Consider the following 23,949-nt stretch of genomic DNA (forward strand, 5'->3'; position numbering starts at 1 on the left):
ATTGTGGTTTGCAGGGTAATGTGACTTTAAATTCATGAGTCATTACCTGCATATAAGCAGCCCTAAAAGCTCTCTTTTACTGTTAAAATTTCAAAAGATTTAAGAAGGAAAAGGGCATTACTGATCCCTTCAGCCAGGATGAACAACAAATAAAAACACCAGCTCTTGTCAGTGCTGTCAGTAGCTGTGACGTGATTTGGAGGGAGCTGCTGCTTCTTGCTCCACTTTTTGTGTCACTGAGTTTGGAACATCATGCTCAGATATTGCGTGGAAGTTCTGGCAGGCTGGGCAGCAAGGATTTTGGAAGTGGGCAATGAGCTCATGGATAGGCAGGTTGTCAAAGGCAGCTGGAAAGAAACCAGTTTGTGTCTGCATTGAGATAAACCAGTTTGTGTCTGCATTGAGATAAACCAGTTTGTGTCTGCATTGAGATAAACCAGTTTGTGTCTGCATTGAGAGTAGCCAGTTTGTGTCTGCATTGAGAGAAACCAGTTTGTGTCTGCATTGAGAGAAACCAGTTTGTGTCTGCATTGAGAGTAGCCAGTTTGTGTCTGCATTGAGAGAAACCAGTTTGTGTCTGCATTGAGAGTAGCCAGTTTGTGTCTGCATTGAGAGTAGCCAGTTTGTGTCTGCATTGAAAGAAACCAGTTTGTGTCTGCATTGAGATAAACCAGTTTGTGTCTGCATTGAGAGTAGCCAGTTTGTGTCTGCATTGAGATAAACCAGTTTGTGTCTGCATTGAGAGAAACCAGTTTGTGTCTGCATTGAGAGAAACCAGTTTGTGTCTACATTGAGAGAAACCAGTTTGTGTCTGCATTGAGAGAAACCAGTTTGTGCTCCAGCAGAGTTAATTCTTTTGGGAAGCCTGGACACATTCCCCTTTGAAGCCCCCTGAGGATGAAAGGTGGAGCCCTGTCTCTGTCTTCATGGCTAAATACTGAGAAAACAGAATATTTTCCTGGACCTTCTGCATAAACTTGTTCTATATATCAAGGATTGTGATGGAATAAGCTTGCCTCAACATTCATAAAATGAATATTGAATTACCTATTTCTGTGTGAAAGAGATGAGATAAAAGCTACTTGGACAAAGTAACTTGTATATGGATTAAAAACCAGAGAAGTTTTTGCCTGAGTGTTTTTGGGAGAGCCTTTATCACTAAGTTTCCTGATGACCTTGTGTGTACTCAATCAATGTGATTAATCTTTGGTAGAAATGCATTCCTTGTGCAAAGAAGGTGAACTTAATCCTAGAAATCTTTTTTTCCCCAACAATTTCTGCCTCTAGAAAGATTAAATGTATTTTTTCAAATGTTTTTTTCTGACTTGGAAAAAAAGCAGCAACCAAGAACTAGAGTAGCCAGAGATAAAAGAATATAGATTAAAATTTTTTTGCAGTTTCTGACACTGATTGAATGCCCATCATCCCTCAGTATCAAACAGGATAGGCTAATAGTAAGTATAGCTTCATTGTATAGGAATAACTCTTCTGTGCACTTTCAGGTGATCTGAAATAATTTTATTTTATTAGTGGAATCGAAGTAATTGATGGACAGTAAGATTCCCTGCTAAATAATTTTTTAAGAGGGGCACTGCACTGTTAAGACTCTGAAGCCCTTTGCCTTGAAGAAGGAGAACTTCATGTCACTTTCTACTGTAAATCTGAGAGAGTCTACTTGCCATAGAATAGTCTTGAAAGTCAATTTCCTTTCCTTTCCTTTCCTTTCCTTTCCTTTCCTTTCCTTTCCTTTCCTTTCCTTTCCTTTCCTTTCCTTTCCTTTCCTTTCCTTTCCTTTCCTTTCCTTTCCTTTCCTTTCCTTTCCTTTCCTTCCTTCCTTTCCCTTCCTTCCCTTCCTTCCCTTCCCTTCCTTCCTTCCCTTCCCTTCCCTTCCTTCCTTCCTTCCCTTCCTTTCCCTTCCTTCCCTTCCTTCTTTCCTCTCCTCATAAAGAGGTTTGTCTGTGATATCTGCAGACCTAATGTTATGGCTTTGGGCTGGTACAGGAGAACTGAAAGGTGCAACTGGTTGGCTCAAGCTGGGCAGAATGTAAAAGTGAATGTATTATAGGGAGCTAGTACATTGATTTAAAACAAAAGCAACCTGAGGAGCAGAAAGAATGACAAAAGTATATTTTATTTAAAAAAAATCAACATCTTTCTAAGTAGAATTCTGATGGTATAGCAATGCTTTTTGGGTGTAATGAAGGGATGAGATGGGATGGAGCACCTCTCCCATGAAGAGAGGCTGAGAGAACTGGGATTGTTCAGCCTGGACAAGAAAAAGCTTTGGGGTGATCTAATTGTGACCTTCCAGTACCTGAAGGGAACCTACAAGAAAGATGCAGAAAGACTATTTACAATGGCTGCAGTGACAGGACAGGCAGGAATGACTTCAAATTGAAAGAGAGTAGGTTTAGATTAGATATCAGAAAAAAAATCTCCCTGTGAGGGTAGGGAAACCCTGGCACAGGGTGCCCAGGGAAGCTGTGGCTGTTCCTGGATCCCTGGCAGTGTTCCAGGCCAGGCTGCACAGGGCTTGGAGCAGCCTGGTCCAGCAGAAGGTGTCCCTGCTCATGACAGGAGAGTGAAAGTAGATGAATTTTAAGGTCCTTTCCAACCCAAATCATTCCAGGTTTCTGTGATTCTGTGTGTTGCAGCCACAGAGAAGCTGCAAGAAGCTGGGACTTTGCTCCTGATCTTTTTCACCCCAGGTGTGCCACTCTGCCATCACAGAAAGCCTCAGACCTGTCCTCTGGCAGCAGCAAGTTGCAATTAGTGGGCTGATTTTTGTAAGGAATTGCTGCTGCAAATTCCAAACCAGTTTTGGCAGCTTATCTGAAAACCAAAATACTTCATGCCATGGAAGAGTTGGGGTCTCTGGTTCCCTGCACCCCCTAATTGGGTCAGGCTTTCAGACAGCAGGCACTTCCCCCTGCTGAAAGTCTGGCATCAATGTGAAGTCAGGCAATTGAAGATCCCAGGCTGCAGGATGGTTTTTTGAAAAGGTAGGCCTGGGGCTCCATATCGATCAATCATTATTCTAATTGTTCATTTCTATTATGGTGGGAATCATTCAGAATCCTAGAGTTCCTGGGAGTAAATCATTTGGAAATGCTGCCCATTATAAAATTTAATTTTAAATCTATATTAAATAGATTTATAAAGGCAAGCTTTGCAATCTAGTAACAGAATATTATGCTGCCTCACAGAGGCTCAGCTTTTGGGTCCTGAGGGGCCAGGGCTGGGAATGAGAGTTGGGAATATGGTGGGAGCCAGGATGCTGGACCAATCTTTCTTTTTCTTTCAGACACCAGAGAAGAGGGGAAAGGAAAGCAAAACTGTATTTGGAGGCCCAGTCATCAGCTCATTATATCAAGAAGAAGAAATAATCAGGTGATTATCTGTGCTGGAATTGGGATAAAAACTCTGGTTTTCTAATGTCATTTTTTTAAGCTTTTTTTTTTTTAATATTGCACAAGTGTGGTGGCAACTACAACAGGATAATAAATGACAGGAAAGAACTTTTCAGGTCCATAATCATTTAAATCAATATCTGCCTGTATCATTGCCAGGTAGTAACCTTTCCTTAGCACAAGATCTGGGGGAAGGGCAAGACTTCCCATTTTTCAGTTATATGGCTTTAAAAAAAAGGCAATATTGGATATTTTTAATAGAAAGCTATTCAGGCACTACCTTTTCCAAATAGTTATTTCTTTACCAATACATTCATTAGGGACTGTTCAGTGAAGGTTTTAGTGTTGGACAATGTTTGCCTTCAGGGACAGTTTGTGCCTTATATCAAATTAATTTTTTTCTAGGCTCTGCAGCTAGAAAAGCCAGCTCTGCATTTACTGAACTAGAGTGGCTGCTACTTAAAACTGTCAAGGTGCAAGGCATAAGTGACATTAGCTATTGAATAAAGACACCTGGATGGTTTTTGTTTAGTTTTTTTTTTTACTAATCATGGGTATAATATTAAAATCCAATACCTAAATGATTTTGTGGAGGAAATTTTAGAATACTGTATCTGTAGAATATTTTTAGTTAAAATGGTCAGTCAGAGAAGACTAAATTTTGACAGTGTTTCCCATCATGTAGTCCCCCATTTACATGTGTATGATCCCATTTTTTAATGAGTGTCTTGCATCTTTTTACATCCAGGAAATGTGAGCACTGATTTCTCAACATGCAGTCTCCAGCTGAGAATTTACCTAACAAGTTAAAACTCTAGCACAGCATTTCTTTGACTTGTTGTCACAAACCAAGGAACAGAAATGTTGATCAGGTGGCTCCAAACCCTTTCAAAGAGCTCAGGTAGGAATGGAGGCAGCTGTTGCAAGCAGGCAGGGTGGCAGATGTGTGCTTGGCAGCAATGCAGGCACTTCCCTTGGGATTGCAATCCACTTTGGAGTGGAGGGGAGGGGAGGACTTGGCCAGGAAAAGCTTCCTCCCCTTCCATGGAGAGCCAGCACATCTTTCACTTGCCCTGGCCCTTGAGCAGAGGTGGTCAGGTGTCACCTTGGTTTAACACACTGAGGAATGGCACTTCTGCTGACCACCAGCTCCTTTTTTGTCCCTGATCCATCAGTGCAGGTCTCAGCCAATATCCTTGATCTCACAGTTTGGCTTTGTGGTTTAAATCCTGTTCAAGCTCTCCTCTTAGGAGTAGATCAAATCCCTACAGTGCTGTCAGAGTCTTGGTTATTCCAAGTGCTGCCTATGCCCTTTCTTGGGTTTGAAATACAGAATAATGTACAGAAAAACAGAGTTTGCTCTGGTTAACTTGACCAGCCTAAATCTTTTCATGTGTTTGTTTTTATTTCCAAGAGTACAGCTGCAAACACATTTTCCAAACATAGCATGAGGAACATAGGTGCTGTTTGTTTAGCACAGCACAGCTGTCCTTACAAATGAGGCTGTAGGCAGCTGCAGTCTCCCACACAGCTGGAATAGGGTGATTCTGCTGAAATTTGTTGAATGAAGTGTCCTGGCAGAGTGGAAACTCATGTAGTCCATCAGCTCAATTTGACTCCCAGGTATCAGTGTCTTCCTTGCAAGACAGGAATGAGCAAGTGTCACCATCATCTATCCCCAGAGCTGGACAGCTTCACATTTCCTGGTTCTTTTGTCTACTGTTCATTCCCTTCCTGAAACAGGGAATAAACATGCAAGTATAGGCACATCTCTAGTGTGATAATTCCACTCATAAAAGCATAGCCTTAAACAGCAAAATTGCTCTGGTACCAAACCTGCAAGCAGATAAACCAAAGAGGGAGTGGCTCTAAGCATTAGGGTTGGTGTCCAGCTTTGTCTAGAGCAGGTTTTGGTTCCATAGCTGTACCTGAGAAGGGTGACTTTTGTGAGGCTGTGAGTGGTTACTTAGAAAAATATAAACTTTGCATTTAGTAATACTACATACAACAGAATGTTATCATAAAAAAAAAAAAATGAGGCATTTTCTGTAGAGGAAGAACATGAAAACTTTTAAGGAGAAAGAAAACCAATTAGCTTGAGCCAAGATAAACACATTGATAGCTCTGGGTAAGTCCTGTGCTGTCAGTTCAGTGGGCATGTGTGTGCTCCCTCAAAACCTGCTATCTGAGAAAAGAAACTTTGGTGCAGACTCTTTTATTGACTCAGTTATCCTTGGTGGCTCCAACAAGCTTGCAAAAATTTGAATAGAAATCAAACCACTTGAGTTTGTTTCCCAGTGCTGTTGATAGGATAAGTATTTTCTTGTTACAGGATCACTAAAGAGGCCCAGAATAACTAAGAAAAACCCTTTATTTTGTGTACTAAAAGCTAAAACTCGAGTCCTCATCAGCCCTGAGTCCTGACAGACTGCTGGAAGCAATTTTTCAGCAGGTATTACTCTGCCAAACCCAGCCTACCATGTGCCCTTTAGGATTCTGCTGATCCAAAGGCAGGAAAGGCTGCTGATTTATCTGGACCTCAGCTTGCACCAGGAGAGAGACAAGAATGCAGGTGCAGAGTTTTAAAGGGTCACCTAAGCAGGTTCACTTGTTTTATTGTTTACCAGAACCTTTTGAACAGTTTATCAAACAATTAAAACCCTCCAAGCTGTTGCTGTTAATATGAAAGGGAGAGAAAGAATAGAATAGAATAGAATAGAATAGAATAGAATAGAATAGAATAGAATAGAATAGAATAGAAATAGAACATTTGAAATAGAATAAACCCCTTGTTTGCCATCAGCAGTAGTTAGCAACAAAGCAGCAGTGCCATTGATTTCAAACTGAGTGTCTAAAATGATTCCTAAATAATGCTTGCATTCCTTTTGTGGAATGAAATGCTTGGGGTTTAGGATGCAGATCTGTAAATGATGGACAAAAATGATGGACAAAGTGAGGTTACCATACCCTGCCCTAAAGTGGATCAGCAGTAGGAGGAACTCTGGTTGTGCCAGGGCCACTTTTTTTCCTTATCACTAATTATCTCAAATGTTTCTAATTGAGAACAAGATAGAAAAATGGTCAGCCTGGCTCACAGTACATTGCACTGATCCCAAATAAATTCAAGAGCATCCACAGAAACAGGTTATACCGATCTAATTAAATCAATTTAGAAAGAGATTCGGGTAAATCAGTGCAATTTGTGTGTTCATAGATCAGCCCTCAAATCAGGAGAAGGTCTCTTGAGCTAATGAGGCGTAGCAGTTATTTACTTTGGGGTACTGGGCACTGGTCATCAATTAGGAGTCATTAATAAACCCTGGCAATAAAGAGCTCAAGTACCCCCAGTGAGTAATGGGGAGCAGTTGCAGGATGTATTAGCATAGTGCTCTGCCTCTGGGTTTCTCTGCAAATCACTTATCTCCCCTCAGGCATTGCATAAAACTCCTGCATGCTGGTGACTGATGATGGGACTTGGAGGTTCCCTTGGAAGGAAACATTTAGAAATTATCAGTGATTTCAGGCTGCTATAGTGGTGGTTTGGGTTTTTTACTGCTCCATAAAGCTTTATGTTCCTTTTCTGGTCCTATTGTCAGAACAAAGCAGTAGTAGTGGAGCTCTTTCATGATCCAAGCACTGTAATTGGAGTTTCACAAACCTGGGAAATGACCAGTGATCTGAGGTTGACTGATGTGTTACCAGTATAAATCTCATCCAAGACACAATCTGAGAGATGTGCCAAGAATACCACAGCCTTGGAAAATCCACCTTTATTTTTCAGGGTTGTTTTTAAGCTGGGGCAAGGAGTAGGCAGTTTATAAGTGTTTTCAGGAAACAAATACATTGATTTGGCAGGTGGAGAATGAGAAATAACATTACCAAGTGTCCGTGTCTCTTTCCACTTCCACTGGAGGAGCCCTCCTGCTCTCTGCCACGAGCTGCTTCCCCAGGGCCTTGGCATGCCAGGATGGGAATGACACCTGCCAGTCAGCACAGAGACCTCCCTGAGCTGTGTTTTACTCCTTCCATCCAGAGGGATGCTGAAAAACCCCTTTTCTGGTCAAAACTACCCCCCTTCCCCAGACATTTGGGAGCAACCCCACTCATGAGTGGGGCAAACATTTAGGATGTGGGTGTGGAGCAGGCACCCCTGGTGTGCAGGACCTGCCTGCTGCTGTGCAATCCATCAGAATTGTATTAATCCCACTAACGCAGCCGCCATCTGGTCCCGCTGCCGGGCCGGCTCGTGCGAGCCCCTGTGATGGATGGCCCTGGGAATTGATTAGTTGTTGTGTGAGACAAATGAACTGTTTTGGCAGAAAATACCAGAGGTCGCTGCATGTGGTCAGGCACAAAGGCTGCTGAATTTTAAAGAGTGCTTCCAGCATCCATTGCAAGGATGCTGCTTCAGAGCAGCGATGGGTTTTGGGATGAGCCCAGTGCTCCAGAGCACGGCTGGGGTTTTGTTATCTCCCTCCAGCCCTACTTTTGGGAACACCAGCACTGGAAATGAGTGTAAAGCTGCAGAGACACGCGACATCCGTGTTGGGAATTAAGTGCTGGGCTATGCAATCCCTGTGGAAGGGCTTTCCTGTTCTTTCTGTGGAACCCACAGTGTGTTCAAGCAAAACACCTGTGGGTCCTGGCAGCTGGGAGTTGGGGTTTTTCAGGTCAGTGTTGCTTAGAAAGGGGTGCTCTCATGGTGATGTTCAGCAGACCAATCTTTTGACTTTAAGATGATTGCCAAGTTTATTGCTTCCCCCCTTTTTATTGTCCCCCGAGCAGTGACCTTTGGGGCTTTGCTTTGTTGTGCAAGGGGCTCAGGCCTGCCTTCCCTTTGGAGAGCACATGCTCCTTTGGTGGCTCCCACTCTGGGTTTTCCCAGCTGCCTCCTGTGCCGTGCAGTGGCTGGGGAATTGGATGACACATGTCCCACCATGTCCCGGTGGCTCTCCGAGGGATGGCACACGACTGTGCCGGCAAGTGGGCAACACTTCCCTGGGGACGGCCTGCCGGCTCAAAATAAACTTGAGTTATGGATTTATTCAACTTGTAAAACCTCAGCTGGCATAAATAATTGAGAAAGCAAAGGTTTGTCTGTGGAGCGTACCTCAGGGACCTGCTCCTGCCTCCCTCCCTCCCACCACCCTTTCTTATGAAAATGATCCCAGTTGCACTGATAGATAATAACAACACCAAGCAATTAAAAGCTATGGGTGGCTGGAGAGAGGAGAAAAGGTTCAGTTAATGAGCTTTTCCTCTTCCTGTGCCCAGGAGAGCCTCCGAAGTGACGAGGCGATTAAAGCGAAGAGATAATTATAGATTATGTGAAAATGGCTCCCTTGGGGGGCCCAGGGCCCTGCCATAAACAGAGTGAGTGTTGTGAGCTCCTCTCGCTCCCCGCACACGTCCCGCTCCATCCGCCGTGCTGAGGTGAGCCGGGCCCAGCCGTGCCAAGCACACGGGCCAAGCCACCTGTTAGAGGCACCCGGGGCCACTCCACTGCAAATCCACTGGGATGTGCCTTGGACCAGCCCCAGGAAAATGGGAGAGGATGCTCAGAGTAGAGCCTGGTCTCAGTCCCGTGCCCTGAGCTTTGCGCTGGAGGTAACACACGGAGGGGGAGGAAGGGGACAGGGCAAGCCTGGAGGGTGTTCTCTGCACAAGGGTAAAATAATGGGAATTTCAAATCTCTTCTTTGCCCTTTTCGGTGGCAACCTTGGTGCTGTTCAGAAAACAAGGAGTTTTACTGCACTCCAGATAAAATAATGGGAATTTCAAATCTCTTCTTTGCCCTTTTCGGTGACAACCTTGGTGCTGTTCAGAAAGCAAGGAGTTTTACTGCACTCCAGATAAGAAGAAAATTATCAACTGGCAGCAGATCTTTTCCATGAGCTGTTTTAAACCTGTTGGTTCAACACGTGTGTTTTGGACAGCCTATGGAGAAAGTTTGCAAAAGCTTCTAAGCCTGGGGAGAGATGACTTGGTTTAAGTTCTTCCAAATCCTTTTATTCAAGGATGGGAAAAGCTGCCCCATGTGTTATTTGCAGGCAACAGGTATGCTTCAACTCATCTTTAAATCAGAATTACCGTCTCTTCCTGGGGATGGGGGAGAGCACAAGGAAATAGCTTTGGAGAAGCTATCAGCAAGGGAGAAGAGAAACCCTCTGGTCATCCTCAGGAAATAGATTAAAAACTCCACCTGCCTCTACTGACAGTCAGGTGCTTGCTGACTTGAAGACTCCTTTTTATCTCAGCAATTTGACGTGGAAAGAAGATTGCATCCAAGTCTTCCTTTTAGCTACAGGTTTTGCATTATTGTGCATACCTCCATTAGGTTGAGTTTCATGGTGCTTCTCATCTGAAGATGTGCTGAATACTGTATTTTTGATTTAAATTGAGATTTTTCTGAAAGTACTGATGGAAATGCTATGGGTTCTCTCCCCCATAGCATGATCTAAGCATGTCTTTGCACTGTCCCTTCTGTATTTCTTACATGTTTCTGTCTGGGTTTTGCCTGTTTCTACCACTTTCTGGGCCTTGCTGCTGACTCTTACCAGTTTTATGAGGAGTGCAAATTCCTGCTAGGAACAGGTCTGATAAAATCATCACATCCTTTTTCTTTTCCTGTACCTACTGCAGTGGAGGTATTATTATATACACATTCACACATGTAAAATAAAGGAAGGGAAAAAACAGAGTTGCCAAGTTTTCAAGCTTTGTTTCTTATTTGTACTGTGTGGTTTTCAATGCAAAGTCAGCAAATAACAGTAACTCATCATTATTCCATTCACACCATTCAAGAAGAATGTCTTCCCTAGTATTGGTTCCTCCAAAAGCCTGGGTTTAACTCCTCTGAGCTCTTTCCTCAGTTTCCCTTCCTGGTTGTAGCTGGATCAGGTTGTTTTAAATATCTGGAGTGCAACTTCATATGATTACTTTATTTGTAGGTAAAATGTTCTCATTGTGACCAGAAAGGGCTTGTTTCTCTTTGTTAATATTTATAGAAAAGTTGGATATAATATATGTTATTTTTTTTAAGGAGGGCATCAGGAGCAAAGGAATGGTTTAAAGATTGAGAAATAAATGCAGAGTAGAAGAACGAAATTTCCCGAAACCTTATCTTCAGGTGGGGAAATTGGTATTCTGGATTAATTCCATTGTGGACACTTCTGAAAGAAAAGTGGTTTTTTGGAATGAGGATATATAGAGCATTTGCAGAGTTGGTTATTCCAGAAAACTAAATCATATCCAAATAGCTGTGTCAGGTCATTTTCCCCTTACAGACAGTAATATCCTCGGGAAAAGACATTAAAAGTCCTGTCTGGAGGCTGTGGTGGGAAAATGGGCTGGTTGTGGTAGGTCAGGGTTGCTGTGCCCTCTCTGCTGGCGCAGACCCCATGGATGCTCCCTGTGGAGCACAGTCAGGTGCTTTATGGCTGCCACGTCCCTGCTGGTAGCTCTGGTGCTGCCCTGTGAGCTCTGTCAGGGCTCTGCAGGATGTGGAATGACCAGGTGGCATCACTGCCAGGGAGGGAAGGGCACAGCTCATGGCTGTGACATGGAAAATCACCCAGGAGTAACTGGGGATGGCTGTGGGCCTCTAGTGAGAGGGGACTGGGGTTTGCTTTGGTGTTCTGGAAGAAAGAGTGATCTGTAATAAATGAGGGAGGTGTGGCTGTGCAGTGGGGAACCAAGCTCCTGTACAGGGTTGTTTGAAAAGCAGCTTCCCCCAAAAGGCTGCTGTGGGCAGCCAGGGCTGTGTTGGGGAGGTTGGACTAACAAGGCAGGACTGGAGGGACTTCCCAGCATATCACATCAGCCCTTGTTAGCAGGGGCAGGCATGTCTTGTGACCTCCATCATGAGTCTGTCAAGCTCCATCTCGAGCAGTGTAAGCTTTTGCCTTTTCTAATCCCACTGTGGGATTGTTTTTTTCCTGGAATTCAAGGTAATTGCATTTAAAGAATTCAGTGATCTGTTTCCCGGGAGCTTATGTGTAACGAGCGGGCAAGGCCTCCAAGGAATGAGTTCATGACAAACTGGTCGAGAAACTGGGAGCCTCCTGGAATGTCCTTAGGCCTAAACACGGAGTGTGGAATCCTGTGTGGCTCCCAGCTCTTCACTAGAAAGGTGCAGCTCAGGTGTCCCTGCAGGGACTGCCTGTGTACAAAGGGTAGGGGTGATGTGCTGGAGAACAGTGCTACTGAGGCAGCCAGGTGAGAGGGAGGGCAGAGGAAGTGAATTCTTTGGAGAAAGCAGTCATCTGCCACTGGAGCAAGTATCAGTGCTTTTTTCCACCTTTTTCTGGCACCCTGGCAGGACACAGATGCTTGAGGTGTGAAGAATCAGACTGTAACTCAGCAAGCAAGATGCATAACAATAAAAGACAAAGTCAAAGTTGGGTCATGGTGCTCTGCAGAAGACATGGCCTTGCTGGCATTTCATTTTTGGAGGACTACAGGTTGAAGAGTGTCACTTTTTGTTTGTAACCCATTGCTCAGAAATGCCAGTGTTATCTAGATTTTACTTATCCTTCCTGGAGTTCTTCAGCCTGGAGTTCCAGAGCAATGCAGATGAATAGAAATGCTGCTGCCTTTTAGCACCAGGGGATCAGTTCTCAAATTCCCCTGTTGAATTTCTCGTGCCCACAGCAGACTGAGCTCCTTACTGGGCCTGACCAGCAAGCTCCAGCAAGCTCCCTTGCTGTCAGTCTGTCAGAGGCTGTCAGTCTGAGTTCTGCTGAGCATCCAGAAGGTTTTTAGTTAAGGTGATTGAAAACTGGGGATGTCATGTGAGGCAACAACTCTGTGTTTAACTCTTGTGAACCTGCCAAGACCCATAGCAATGCTGATGGGCTCATTTGAATCATGATTTTCATCTGGAAACTAGAAAGAGAGAGGATTATGTGGGCTTTTTGGCTTACTTGTGGAAAACCAATGGCCTCTTTTCTTTATTCCCTGCTAGCAGCGCAGTGGTATCACTGTACTTATGCCTAAAGATGTTATTCTTGTAAGAATCTGTGAAAGGTCTTAACTTCATTAGAGGTGCTGTTTGTTTGGCAAGTAAGGATGGAAGTTCTACTGTGTCTGAAGCCAGAATATTGCTTTTAGCTGTAGGAGGAGCTGTAGGTGTGACTCAAGCACCTGTGACACCATCATTTGATCTTTCTGCCTGCAAGCACTTCTAAGTGAGCCCTTGCTGGTGTTGTATCCAGGATCCAAGATGTGTTTACCCAGGGACAGATTGCTTTGCAGGTCTCCTGTTTGTCCTGCTGTTCTCTCCAAGCCATGTTAGTGGCCTCTGTCCTGGGTGGATAGCATTGGATGGGGTTTTGTTGTGACCCAGAGTGGCTCTTACAAGAAGAACAGCTTTAGCCTTTTCTGTTCTGTGGGATTGCAGTGATTTATACCAGAACTTGGACATGGATTTTGCTGGCTAATTTCATACATGTCTTGTGCCATTTCACAGGAATAAACTGATACTTGTCTGGACATAATACTGTTAAAAATAACCTTTGTTTTTCTAGGAAGCAGGATCTTCTGTTTCTAAACTTGGGGGAGGTGGGGAAAAGCACATTATTCTGCATGTGCAATACTAGATGCCTGTTTGGATCCAATGACAGCACTGAAATGTCTGTAACAAAGTTAGAGCATATAATGTGCATGTGGCCTTTGTGTTGTGCAGTAACATGGTGCTTCTTTTGCTTTTTTTCCTGAATAGGGAAGAGGACAAGAACATTTTTGATTACTGCAGAGAAAACAACATTGACTATGTAACCAAAGCCATTCAATCAAAAAAAGTGGATGTGAATGTCACAGATGAGGAGGTATGGAGAAAAGATAAGGACCATCAATCTTTTATCTGTTTTGTGTATTAATTCACTGCTACTCCTTTTTAAAATTCCATGGATAGAATTGTTGTAACAAGGTGCTGCAGCAGTTGGACAAACACTTGGTTGTTGAGACAGGGTAATCTGTTTGGAAACAGCTTTCCACTGGATTTCTGGTGATGTGGATGTCTAACTGTGGGGCTGTAGCATGTCAGATCACAGACTTAGTTTCTCTATTATTTTCTGCAATACCAGCAGCCATTTGCAGAGTAAGATCTTCTGAATACCTCCCTTTCTCCACTTTGTACCCCACTTTGTGGTCAAACAGAAGTAGGAAGTGAGAGAAACAGCTTTTTTGACCCATGAAGTCTGTTCAGGTTGAAGGAGGATTTCTGACATGCCACAAGCTTTTCACCATTTCAGATAGAGGGGAAATGAGATGTGGCATTCACATTCTCTGAACAGAGAGACATAATTCTCTCAGAGCTTTTTCCTAGAAAAACACAGAGAGAAGAGAAAAGCAATTCTTATCTCTACTTGCCACTCCTGTTATCTTGCACATGTGAAATGTGCTAAAAAATTGTTTACCTAAAATAATTGGTCGATTAAATTTTGCTAAAGATTGTTTTGTTTCCTTAACCAATTAAAAAAAGCTGTGTCCTGGCTGTTGGGAGACAGTCACGAGTTTTCTTTAGTATTCTTTAGTATTCTTTGTAGTATAGTATAGTATAATATATTATTTATGATATGATATAATATATGATATTATATTATATATTTTAATTAATATAATATATTTTAATTAATATAACAATTGTTCAGCATTCTGAATCAATAGTCAAATACCCATCATTTCCTTCATCAAGAACAGCCTAATTTTACTATAATGAGTGACAGAGGCTTTCCAGCTTCCCAAAACCAGTGACATTGTCCAGTCTTTATCTGCTCATCAAACTCAAACCACCATTTCCCCACAGGGAGATAATACAGGCATTGCCAGAAATCCTAAGAAAAAACAGTCTAAAATTGTGAATTGGCTTCATCCTTTTTTTGGCAAGAGCAAACAAACTGGGGGCAGTTTTCCTGTTGATCCTTCAGGAGTTGTGGCCATACCAGGTTTGTCACCTTGGTTTCCCTGCTTGCACACTGCCACCTAGCCCTGTCCCTGGTCCAGGCTGAGCCCAGCTCCTTCCAGCACGTTGTGTTTTGGTGAACAGATGAAGTGCTTAGACATTCATAGACTGAGACGCCACAAATTCAGTTGGGTTCTCCTGTAGCTCTAAGCAGATTTCTGCCCTCTGAGCCATGACAGCCCCGGCTGGGGCTCTGAATGCTGATGGCAGGACCTTTTAGTATTAATCAGGAATTCATGTGAATTAATTTTCAGAGGAGAGGAGGGAGGGTGTTCACAATCAGGATTGGAATTTCACATCATAAATTCAATGAACTGAAACTGTCATGTGCCACACGGTCGCTGCAACAGCACAACAGCACTGTTCCTGAGCTCCATCCTCCTCCTGCTGATCACAGGCTAAAGGAGGAGATGGCCAGGGCAGTCCCACAGAAAATGCAGTGGAGTCTGTTTATTAATGAAAGCTCATTTTTAGGATCATATGCTTGCAATAAGTGCATGTTAGCATTGCTTTGTTTTCACTGGCAAGATACTCTTTTGTAATTAGCAGCATTCAGAAGCTTGTATTTTCCTTTCTGTTCAAATATGCTTGTTTTCAGCCAAAGAAATACTGTTTAAAAAAACCTCAAGATATTTTGTGGAAGCTGAAGTATCTAAACTATGTACAAAACTACCAGATGACATCCTCTCTGGGAGTTATCCACGAGTCTCTGATGTAAAAGAAGTCCTATTTCTAACTGGTGGATATTAGTAGGTGACTGTTGCAGAGTATGGGATTGATTCAGCACAGGCAGGAGCCAAAAACATCTGCTTACCTGTGAAGGACTTGTGAGGGCATTCCCACTGGGACAAAATTCTCCCATAGATTAAATTCTCACAGCTTCAACAATTCTGGTTTACCCCAACAAATGCTCAAAAACCCAAAAAAATAACATACCAAAAGGAAGAACCTGAAAGAAATAGTTGTTTCATTATATGTTATGAGACTGAAAGCATTTCCATTGTTGGTATCCAAGCATGTTCTTCCCAGTCTGGGAAGTAACTTCTTTTCCAATATCATGCAGGTTGATTGAAGTTTTAGAACCCATTTTAGACTAGAGATAACCCAGACTGAGCCTTTCATGAAGTGTATGTCGGCACAATCTTGTCATTTTTATTAAATACATCCTGCCAAATCCAAAAGTTGCCTCGCCTGGCTTCTGGACATAATTCACACTATCAATCCTTTGATTTAAATACCTATAAATTGAAAATATCAGCAGGGTACATACAAAGAGTTAACTTCTTATGAAACAAAATCTACTGAAGCACCAAATAGACTTGTGCTAAGCTGCAAAGACACTCAGCTCAGCCTTTCCTTGGACAATAAAGACTTGGCTGGGGTTGTAGCATGTTTAGATTTTATTTTTATGTGGTATGGTAGTACTCCACTTAATTGTATCCCCTCCATTTTGTGCAAACCTGGAAGAAGTCAATGAAAGGAGAAAGGAAATCAAAAATAAAAATGTAAAGTGTGGATGAGTCAAAGCAAAAGGATTTCAGAAAGGGCAGCAGAAGATCCTGGGGTTTAGATAGATGCACTGGGAAACTTCCAAAGCATAAGTGGCCTTCTCCCCAGAAGAAGTAAAGCTGTTCATGTGCAGCATTCAGGCCAACATACTGCTAACAGTTTAGATATGATAAACTTCAATTTAGAATTAAACAAAGAACCTAATGACAGTAATCATGTACAAGCTTCCATTTACTGTATCTAAATTGCCCAGAGTTCAACAGAATCGCTTGCATTCACTTATAAGAAGTAGCACAGACTAAAACAACCTGTTTTCCTTGTGTATGTCAGCAGGACTAATGGAATAAGAAATGGACTGTGGCTGTGAAGTCACCCCAGGCACATCCTGGGAGTATGGCTCACTTGCTGCCTTTTTGAAAATAGTATTTCTCCACCTCCTAACAAACCAGGAGCTGCTCAAAGGCAGAGATGAGTTGCTTTTGTAATTTGTGCCAAGGGCTGTGGAGGTTGTACCTAGATAATTTTTTTTAAATTGTTGGATAAATCCCAGTAAACAAACATGTTACCTGTGTGCAATGTCTAAGCCCTTGCCAAACTTTAATGAAAGGCATCTGACAGGATGCTCACTTGGTCCCTGATCCTTGTGCTTTTGAGACAGTAAGTGCCAAACTGGTGCCAGCTTGCCAAGAAAAGGACAGGGGGGAAAATGTATTTGAAGAAGGGTCACATCCTTCTGGATTTATAGGCTTTCTCCCATTAGAAAAGCTTCACCAAACATTTCAGAGCTCTGAAAGTGATTGACTTCCAAGTCAAGTTTACCTGTCTAATAGTACCAACAACCCTTCCATTCACTGTTCCTGCTGTCACAGGGGGATACAGCCATTCTGTAGATATCTGTCTCTTCTTAATTACTGCTCACAGGACACTTGCCACAAGTTAGAGTGGCTCATTGCTACCCAGCCATTATAGCTGCAAGCATCGTGCCTGGAAGTGCAGTTTTATACTGTAGCACATCCATTCGGTTTGGCTTTGTTCTCCCCTTTCTCTGCTCAGGCTAATTGATGTGAAAATCATTCCCATCCATTTGTCTGCCGACTCAGTGGATGGGAGACAAATCCCTGTCCTGTGCTTTGTTTGTGAACACCCTGTGACTTGGAGCTGAGCAAAATTGATGTGCTCTTGGCTTGAGAAACTGCTGCAGGAGCTGGCCAAGCTGGCAGCGGTTAGCCAAGCAAAGCACACAAGATTTAAAAGGCAGGGTTAGTGCACTTGGGCTATTTTTATGCTTTTTTTTTTTTAATACTTCAAAGGTGGGGGGGAAATGCATCTACTCTCAAGTAGGTTCTGCAACAACTGTTGTGTTTGAATTGCAGGGAGGGAGTACCTTGATGTTTGACTGCATCTAGCCAAGACCTCACTGCTGCAGTGTTTCCTACGTGAAATTATTCATGTTGCTTTGAGTCTCTCACTGCTTAATGAAATAGTCATGTGGGAATTGTTTTGGGAAAGCTCAATCTGTGGCCCTTAAGATTCCTGCCACATTGTTTAAACACACAAACACATGCTGTATGCTGATATCAAGCAGCAGCTGGGCAGACTAAAGAGTTTTTCAATATGCAGAGGTGATATCCCTGCTAAACAAAGATTGGCACTGTATTTTCAATTTAAACTTGACTTATCACTAGGGTTTATTTTAAGAAAGACATAGGAAACAAGTGGATTTCATAGCTGTATAGCTGCCTAAGTATGTTAGCTGGAGCTGTTGACTGTTATTCTGTGTTCTACAAATAATTGTGAATATTATCTAGTTTCTAAGTAAATGTGAATATTATCTAATAGAGCCATTAAGGTTGAAAAAGACCTCTAAGATCATCAAGTCCAACCATTTTAAATACCAAATTTGTAGTAATGCTTTTTCTTATGCAGTAAGTGGGTTGAGATTCTTCTGGAGGTATTTTTCCTTCCACATCTCCTGGTGTGCTCTTGCACAGAAGGTCTCCAAAGCCCTTTGCACCCCACGTCCAGGGCACAGCATGCTGCAGACATTTCTTGGGTGGAACATGTCAGCTGTTTAATAGTGCACAATTACAATGCAGAGCCATTTAAGGCACTAATTAGAAAATATTGTATCCATTTAGAGTTGTGGAGAAAATATATAGGTAAGCAGAGCGTAATTACCCAAAGTGGAATTGGCCCAAGACTTGAAATCCATACTCCTGCAAATAGCACAAGGAGATTTTTAATGACTATGGATGATCAGGCTTCAGGGTTTTGTCTTGTTCAAAAAGCACCAAGTGTAGCAGAACCAGCCTGCCAGTGTCATGGCAGGACCAGTTGCACAGTGCTCTGGTACCCCTGAGCTGTCACAACTAACTGGTGGTTTTCCTTTATTGGTCTCAGCCAATTTCAGCACCAATAAAATAAGATTCTCCTTGTCCAGAGACAAATGCAAACCAACATATTTTAGCCCCTAATCTGTAGCATGGATTTTGATATAAAGCATAAAAGTGCCTTTGTTTTATCATGTAATTGTACAATGAATACATTTGAATAATTGCAATATTATTCCTCTACACATATATCAAGACACTGAAATCATCTGTTGAAGTATTTCTTGCTATTGTGCACATTTCAGATGTGCCTCTTCCTTTTGAGATAAATATCTGTGGCTTGAAAAAGTTGGTATTGTCCAACTGAAATCCTAAGTAATTACCAGTCCAGAGGTGAGTTAAGGATGCTAAATGTGAATTAAAGATCTCTCCATATTTACCAATTGTTTTAAGTTGTACTCTTTCCCCCTTGTAGATTCTGATAGGGGTGTTGAGTGCAAGAAAACGAATCATTAAATGGCCTGTGGATGTCATCAGTGCCTCCATAGAAAGTCACTGTCAGAAAATTCATTCTAATGCAAGGTTAATGACTGTAACATTAAAATTACGTGTTACAAAAATTAATTAGTGGCTGGGTCAAAAAGTGTGAATTTCCTGACTTAAAATCCTGCTCTACGTCTGCTGCCCTGCCCAGGAATATCCAGCAGAAGCAGTGTGAGCTTTGGTCACAGGTGTCTTCTACCCCTCCTGCTTTCTGGCACCATGGCCAAGAAATTTGGCTCAGAGTTCCCATTAGCAGATAAATGAGTTGCTCACCTTGTTCCCCACTGCTTTGTCAAGAGATTTATAGCCAGGCATGGGCTAATTTAAATGATTTCTTTTGTGAGGGTCTGTAACTGTTTTCCTTGGCATATTGAAAAACACAGGTCAGTCTGATGGTGTCACAGCTTGAGGGAGGTGATTCCTGGTGATCTGCAGGGTGATTTCCAAGAAATCCCCTACAAGTGTGCTGTCCTAAACCAGGAGAGACTGATAGAACATTAAGGCTAATTTGCAAAGTGTACATAGGAGGTTTTCTTCCTTGTTTGCCATCTCAAACTACTTTGAGTTCACAGAATTCACAGAATCACTGGGTTGGAAGAGACCTCCAAGATCTTCGAGTCCAACCCAGCCCCAACACCTCAAATCAACCCTGGCACCCAGTGCCACATCCAGGCTTTGTTAAACACACCCAGGCATGGGGACTCCACCTCCTCCCTGGGCAGCCATTCCAGAACTTTATCACTCTTTCTGTGAAAAGCTTCTTCCTGATATCCAGCCTGTATTTCCTTGGTGCAGCTTGAGGCTGTGTGCTCTGGTTCTGTCAGTGCTGCCTGGAGAAGGAGCCCAGCCCCACCTGAGCACAGCCACCCTTCAGGGAGCTGTAGAGACTGATGAGGTCACCTCTGAGTCTCCTTTTCTCCAAGCTAAACAACCCCAGCTTACCTTTCTCAGGGATCCTAAGCTACTTCCCATGCCCTTGGGCATGCAGGAAGATCTGAACTTCCATTACATCCATCCCATGGCGGCAGACACCTGTAGGAAGGGGATGGGAAGCAAGCTCTGAAGGTTTGGGAGGTGCTGGAGGTATGGATGCAGCAGTCTGCCCAAAAGAGAACAGTCAGGGGTGCCTGCCCAGACACCCAGTTTTAATCTTCTCTTCCAGCAGGGGCAGGACCCATGGCTTGGGTGCTTCAGACCTGCCAGAGGAATGAGCTTTTGGGGACTTGGCATCCAGGTGACTTAGGCAGCACTGAATACCCTGCCCTTGCTGTGTAAGTCACTGCTCCCAGGAAAGTCAGAGGTGCCAAAATCCTAAATCTATAGAGGAAAACAAATCATGTGCTGGCTCCTGTGTTTCATACTTCGCTGCTTTTCCCCTTTACATTTCTAGCTGGCTTGTGGGTGTGGTGCTAAATTAATGAAAAATTGAACTATGTGTCACTTTTGACATTTCTAGCATTATTGTGGAAGTCCAAATCACCAGTAAGTGGCATACTAGTATTATTTTGTATTTTTTATTAAGTCTGTGTTAATTTTGGTATTGGTGCTTAGTACTTAATTGCAAGACTGATTTTCCATGGCTTCTTTTTTTGCTTGGCTTTGTTAATTTTCTCCTGGCTCTGGTTTCAGGGCCGGGCTCTGCTCCACTGGGCATGTGACAGAGGACACAAGGAGCTGGTTTCAGTTCTGTTACAGAATGCTGCTGATGTGAACATCCAGGTAAGAGGGAGCACAGGTAAATGGGATTGATGTGTTACACAGCCTCCTGACCAAATGTTTCCATGAATTCTAAGTTCTTCCCAAACTCCACAGCAAGTTCTCTCAGGGAATTTATCACAGAAAAGCTGCTCCATTCTGGTGAGACCCCATCTGCAGTGCTGTATCCAGCTCTGGCGCTCCAGCACAGGGAGGACATGGACCTGTTGGAGCAAGTCCAGAGGAGGTCACAAAGTTGATTAGAGGGGTGGAGCACCTCTCCTATGAGGCTGAGAGAATTGGTATTGCTCAGCTTGGAAAAGAGAAGGCTTCAGGGTGACCTAATTGCAGCCTTCCAGTACCTACAAGAAAGACAGGGACTGTTCACAAGATCATGTAGTGACAAGGGAGAGCAACTGAAACTGAAAGAGAGTAGGTTTAGATTAGATATTAGAAAAAAATATTCTCCCCTGTGAGGGTGGGGAGACCTTAGCACAGGGTGCCCAGAGAAGCTGTGGCTGCCCCATCCCTGGAAGTGTCCAAGGCCAGGTTGGACAGAGCTTGGAGGAGCCTGATCTAATGGAAGGTGTTGCTGCCCATAGCAGGGGTTTGGAACTAGGTGATCTCTAAAGTCCTTTTCAACCCAAACCATTCTGGGATTCTTTTATAAGAACATCTTTAAAAAAGTAATCTGGGAAAAATAACATAATTTTGAGCCACTGAGGTTTGCAGCCCACATATCTGAGCTTAGCTAGCACCAGTTTTAGGATGTCTGAACAGACTCGGTTTTGACCTAAACTGGTTCAGCAACCACTTTGCAAATGGTTTCTTCCAGCCAGCCAGTCTGCCAGTGCTCCTGAGTCAACATTCCCAGTTCTGTCTTGTTGTAATTAAGGGCTGGCCTGTGTAAGTGTGATTGTATTCAGAAATAATTGTCCAACATATTCCTGATTGTGATGAATTGCTCTTTACCATCATGGCACTTTTTGGCTCTGCTCTCCTTCCCAGTTTGGACATAGATACACCTTTGCTGATGCATCTTTGCACTCTTACTGGTGAGATCTGAGCAGCCTTCAGTAAATGCTTGGGTAATTTGTAAGAGGTGGATGTGAAGCAGAGCCGCAGTATGAGGGCTTGTGGGCAGAGCTGTAGTGTTCACAGGCTACAGATAGCTGTGTTGGGATTTATACACACTTCAAATTGTTATAAAAAAGTCTGTCTTGCCCTTTCCAGGGCAGAATTTCTGGTGGGATGGATGTGATGAAGCACAGCTCTCTGGTGGCTGGTGAGATCTGTATGTTTGTGCTTAGTTCTCCAGGGTTTCAGCTGTAATGGATTTAATAGGAGTTTTTCCTGACACAGAAGAGGGCTAGAGTGAATCCAGTGCAAATGGGGGGCTTTGCACACCCTGTCCATCTCCTGTCAGTCAGATTTAGGGAGTGCTGTGTTGGATACAGACAGGAGCAGCTTTTTGTTGAAATTGGGAAGGAGTGGAACCAGGCTCCTGCCCATTCCCTTCACCCTGGCAGCCTGGGAGATGGTTCTGGGTTCTCTCTGAAACATCTCTTCTCTTTGACACTTGTGTCATTCCATTGGAGGTAAAGTTTGACTCTTAGAAGAAAAAGCAAAAGAGAGAATCATCATATTTTTTCCCCCCCAAGTATTAATTTTCTGTTAAATTCTTCTCTTTTCTTTTTGATGCATTGCACATTTTCTAACCAGATTATTTTTGGCCAGTAACAAAAGGTTAATAATAGTCATAAAAAGAAAAATCAATCTTTGATATGTTTTTCCCCACCAAGGTAATAAAGGAGAATTTTTTTAAAGGTCTCTATTTGCACGTAGGTGTGTTCCCAGAGAAAGCAGACACATTTTTATTCTCAGCCATATATAAATTGCAATAACATTTCAAGACTTTGTTATTTCTTTCTTTTTTTTTTTTTTTAATTTTGACCTTTACCCTGGAAGAATTCACATCCAAACCAAAAACAGGAGAAATTTTAAGAACAACCAGAAGAAAAAGGGAGAGGGAGAAACTCTGGCTTCCTAACAGACCATAAACACCTCAGCATCTGCTATAACACATTACCAAAGGCACTTTCAGTTAATGTGTAGGCTGTACAGAGCAGTGGGTTCAGTGTGAGGGGATAGCTGCTGAATGAGTGATGCTGTTTTTCCAGATGTGCTCCCAGCAGAGGTTTCCTTCACACCTCTGTCCAAGCAGCCTCCACAATCCCACCTGCCTCTCCAGGTCATCAGGAATTCTTCTGTCTCGTTCAGTTTTGCAGCAGCACCTTCATTCAGGCACCATGAGAGATAAAGAATAAATTAGGGATTATGAGGGTTATGAGCAGGTAGTGAAGGAGAGGAATGCTACAGACCAATTTTTTTTTAATTGCCTGTGTTTTAGTACGCTTCTAAAAAGTTAGTCAAACAGCATGACAGATTTATGCTCTCTTCCATTACCTTTTTAATAAATGTTCTTCCATCTTGGCTCTTTTGCAGTCTGCTAAAGGATTTTAGCTGCCCTAAGCAGGCAGTGACAGTGCTGCTCTGCTGGGTGACCTGGAGCAAGTCTTACCTGCTCACTTGTATTATTATTATTATTATTATTATTATTATTATTATTATTATTATTATTATTATTATTATTATTATTATTATTATTATTATTATATAAATTTATTAAGGCCTGTAGATGTGCCTTAATACATTTTTGCTCCCTTATTTTAGTTACCTTTATACTGTCTGTTGTCAAAGTACTGCAGTGTCTGGATCAAAAGGGTCTGCAAGAGTCAGCTTATTGCTCTTTGCTGATAAACAGCTTTAGGAGCAGGAAGAGAGGTCTCCTGGCTCTGCTCATTCTTGCAGCATGTTCAAACCCACTTTAATTCTGGGAATAACCCCGTGCCCCTGGACTGCAGTGATCCAGGGTCTGTGCTTTTTTGTTTCAGCAGTGGTGCTGCAGTTTCCAAAGGGTGGTCACTGAAAAGCTGCAGCCACTGAATTCTCTGCTTGTTCATAATTAGCTCTAATAGCACATTTGAAGAGAGGTGCTAAAGCAATTGCCATGGGCAAGGGAATACAAAAAGGCAGCAGGCTGCTTTGCTTTGTTGAGAAGGGGCGTTTGTGTAATTGAATTACCTAAATCTCCAGTGCCAGGGGCCATGTCAAAGTGGGAGGTGGGATGGTGTTTTGGAGCTCTGCTGGAAATACCCAGAGCTTGGGGCTCAGTCAGAGAACAGCCTCCTTCACTGAAGCTGTTTGCCTACCCCAGCAACATAACAGCTGCTAACATCATGTTAGGGTAAAAGATTCCAAGCATAACACAGTGGTAACATAAGAGTTACAGAGGGGCTCAGCAACACGATTATAATATCCATTTCTAGCTTTAAAACATAAGAAGACACAAATTTTCCTTGTAGAGGATGAGCAACAAAGGAAAACCCCTTTGCTCTATGGGGAGAGCTCCTTCTGGGTGTGAGGTGCTGCTCAAGCA

At 42.9% G+C, this 23,949-nt stretch overlaps 1 protein-coding gene across 1 annotated transcript in view; it reads left to right on the forward strand.

Annotated features, from left to right (window-relative positions):
- ACBD6 (acyl-CoA binding domain containing 6) overlaps window positions 1-23,949 on the forward strand; it is an 82,769-nt gene that overhangs the window by 23,539 nt on the left and 35,281 nt on the right. The window contains exons 4-6 of the mRNA XM_036388272.2: window positions 3,305-3,390; window positions 13,132-13,237; window positions 20,385-20,474. Coding sequence (XP_036244165.1) covers window positions 3,305-3,390; window positions 13,132-13,237; window positions 20,385-20,474 — 282 coding nt within the window. The remainder of the gene's footprint in view (window positions 1-3,304; window positions 3,391-13,131; window positions 13,238-20,384; window positions 20,475-23,949) is intronic.

Source organism: Molothrus ater, chromosome 9, assembly GCF_012460135.2.
Source record: "Molothrus ater isolate BHLD 08-10-18 breed brown headed cowbird chromosome 9, BPBGC_Mater_1.1, whole genome shotgun sequence".
NCBI classification, from domain to species: Eukaryota; Metazoa; Chordata; class Aves; order Passeriformes; family Icteridae; genus Molothrus; species Molothrus ater.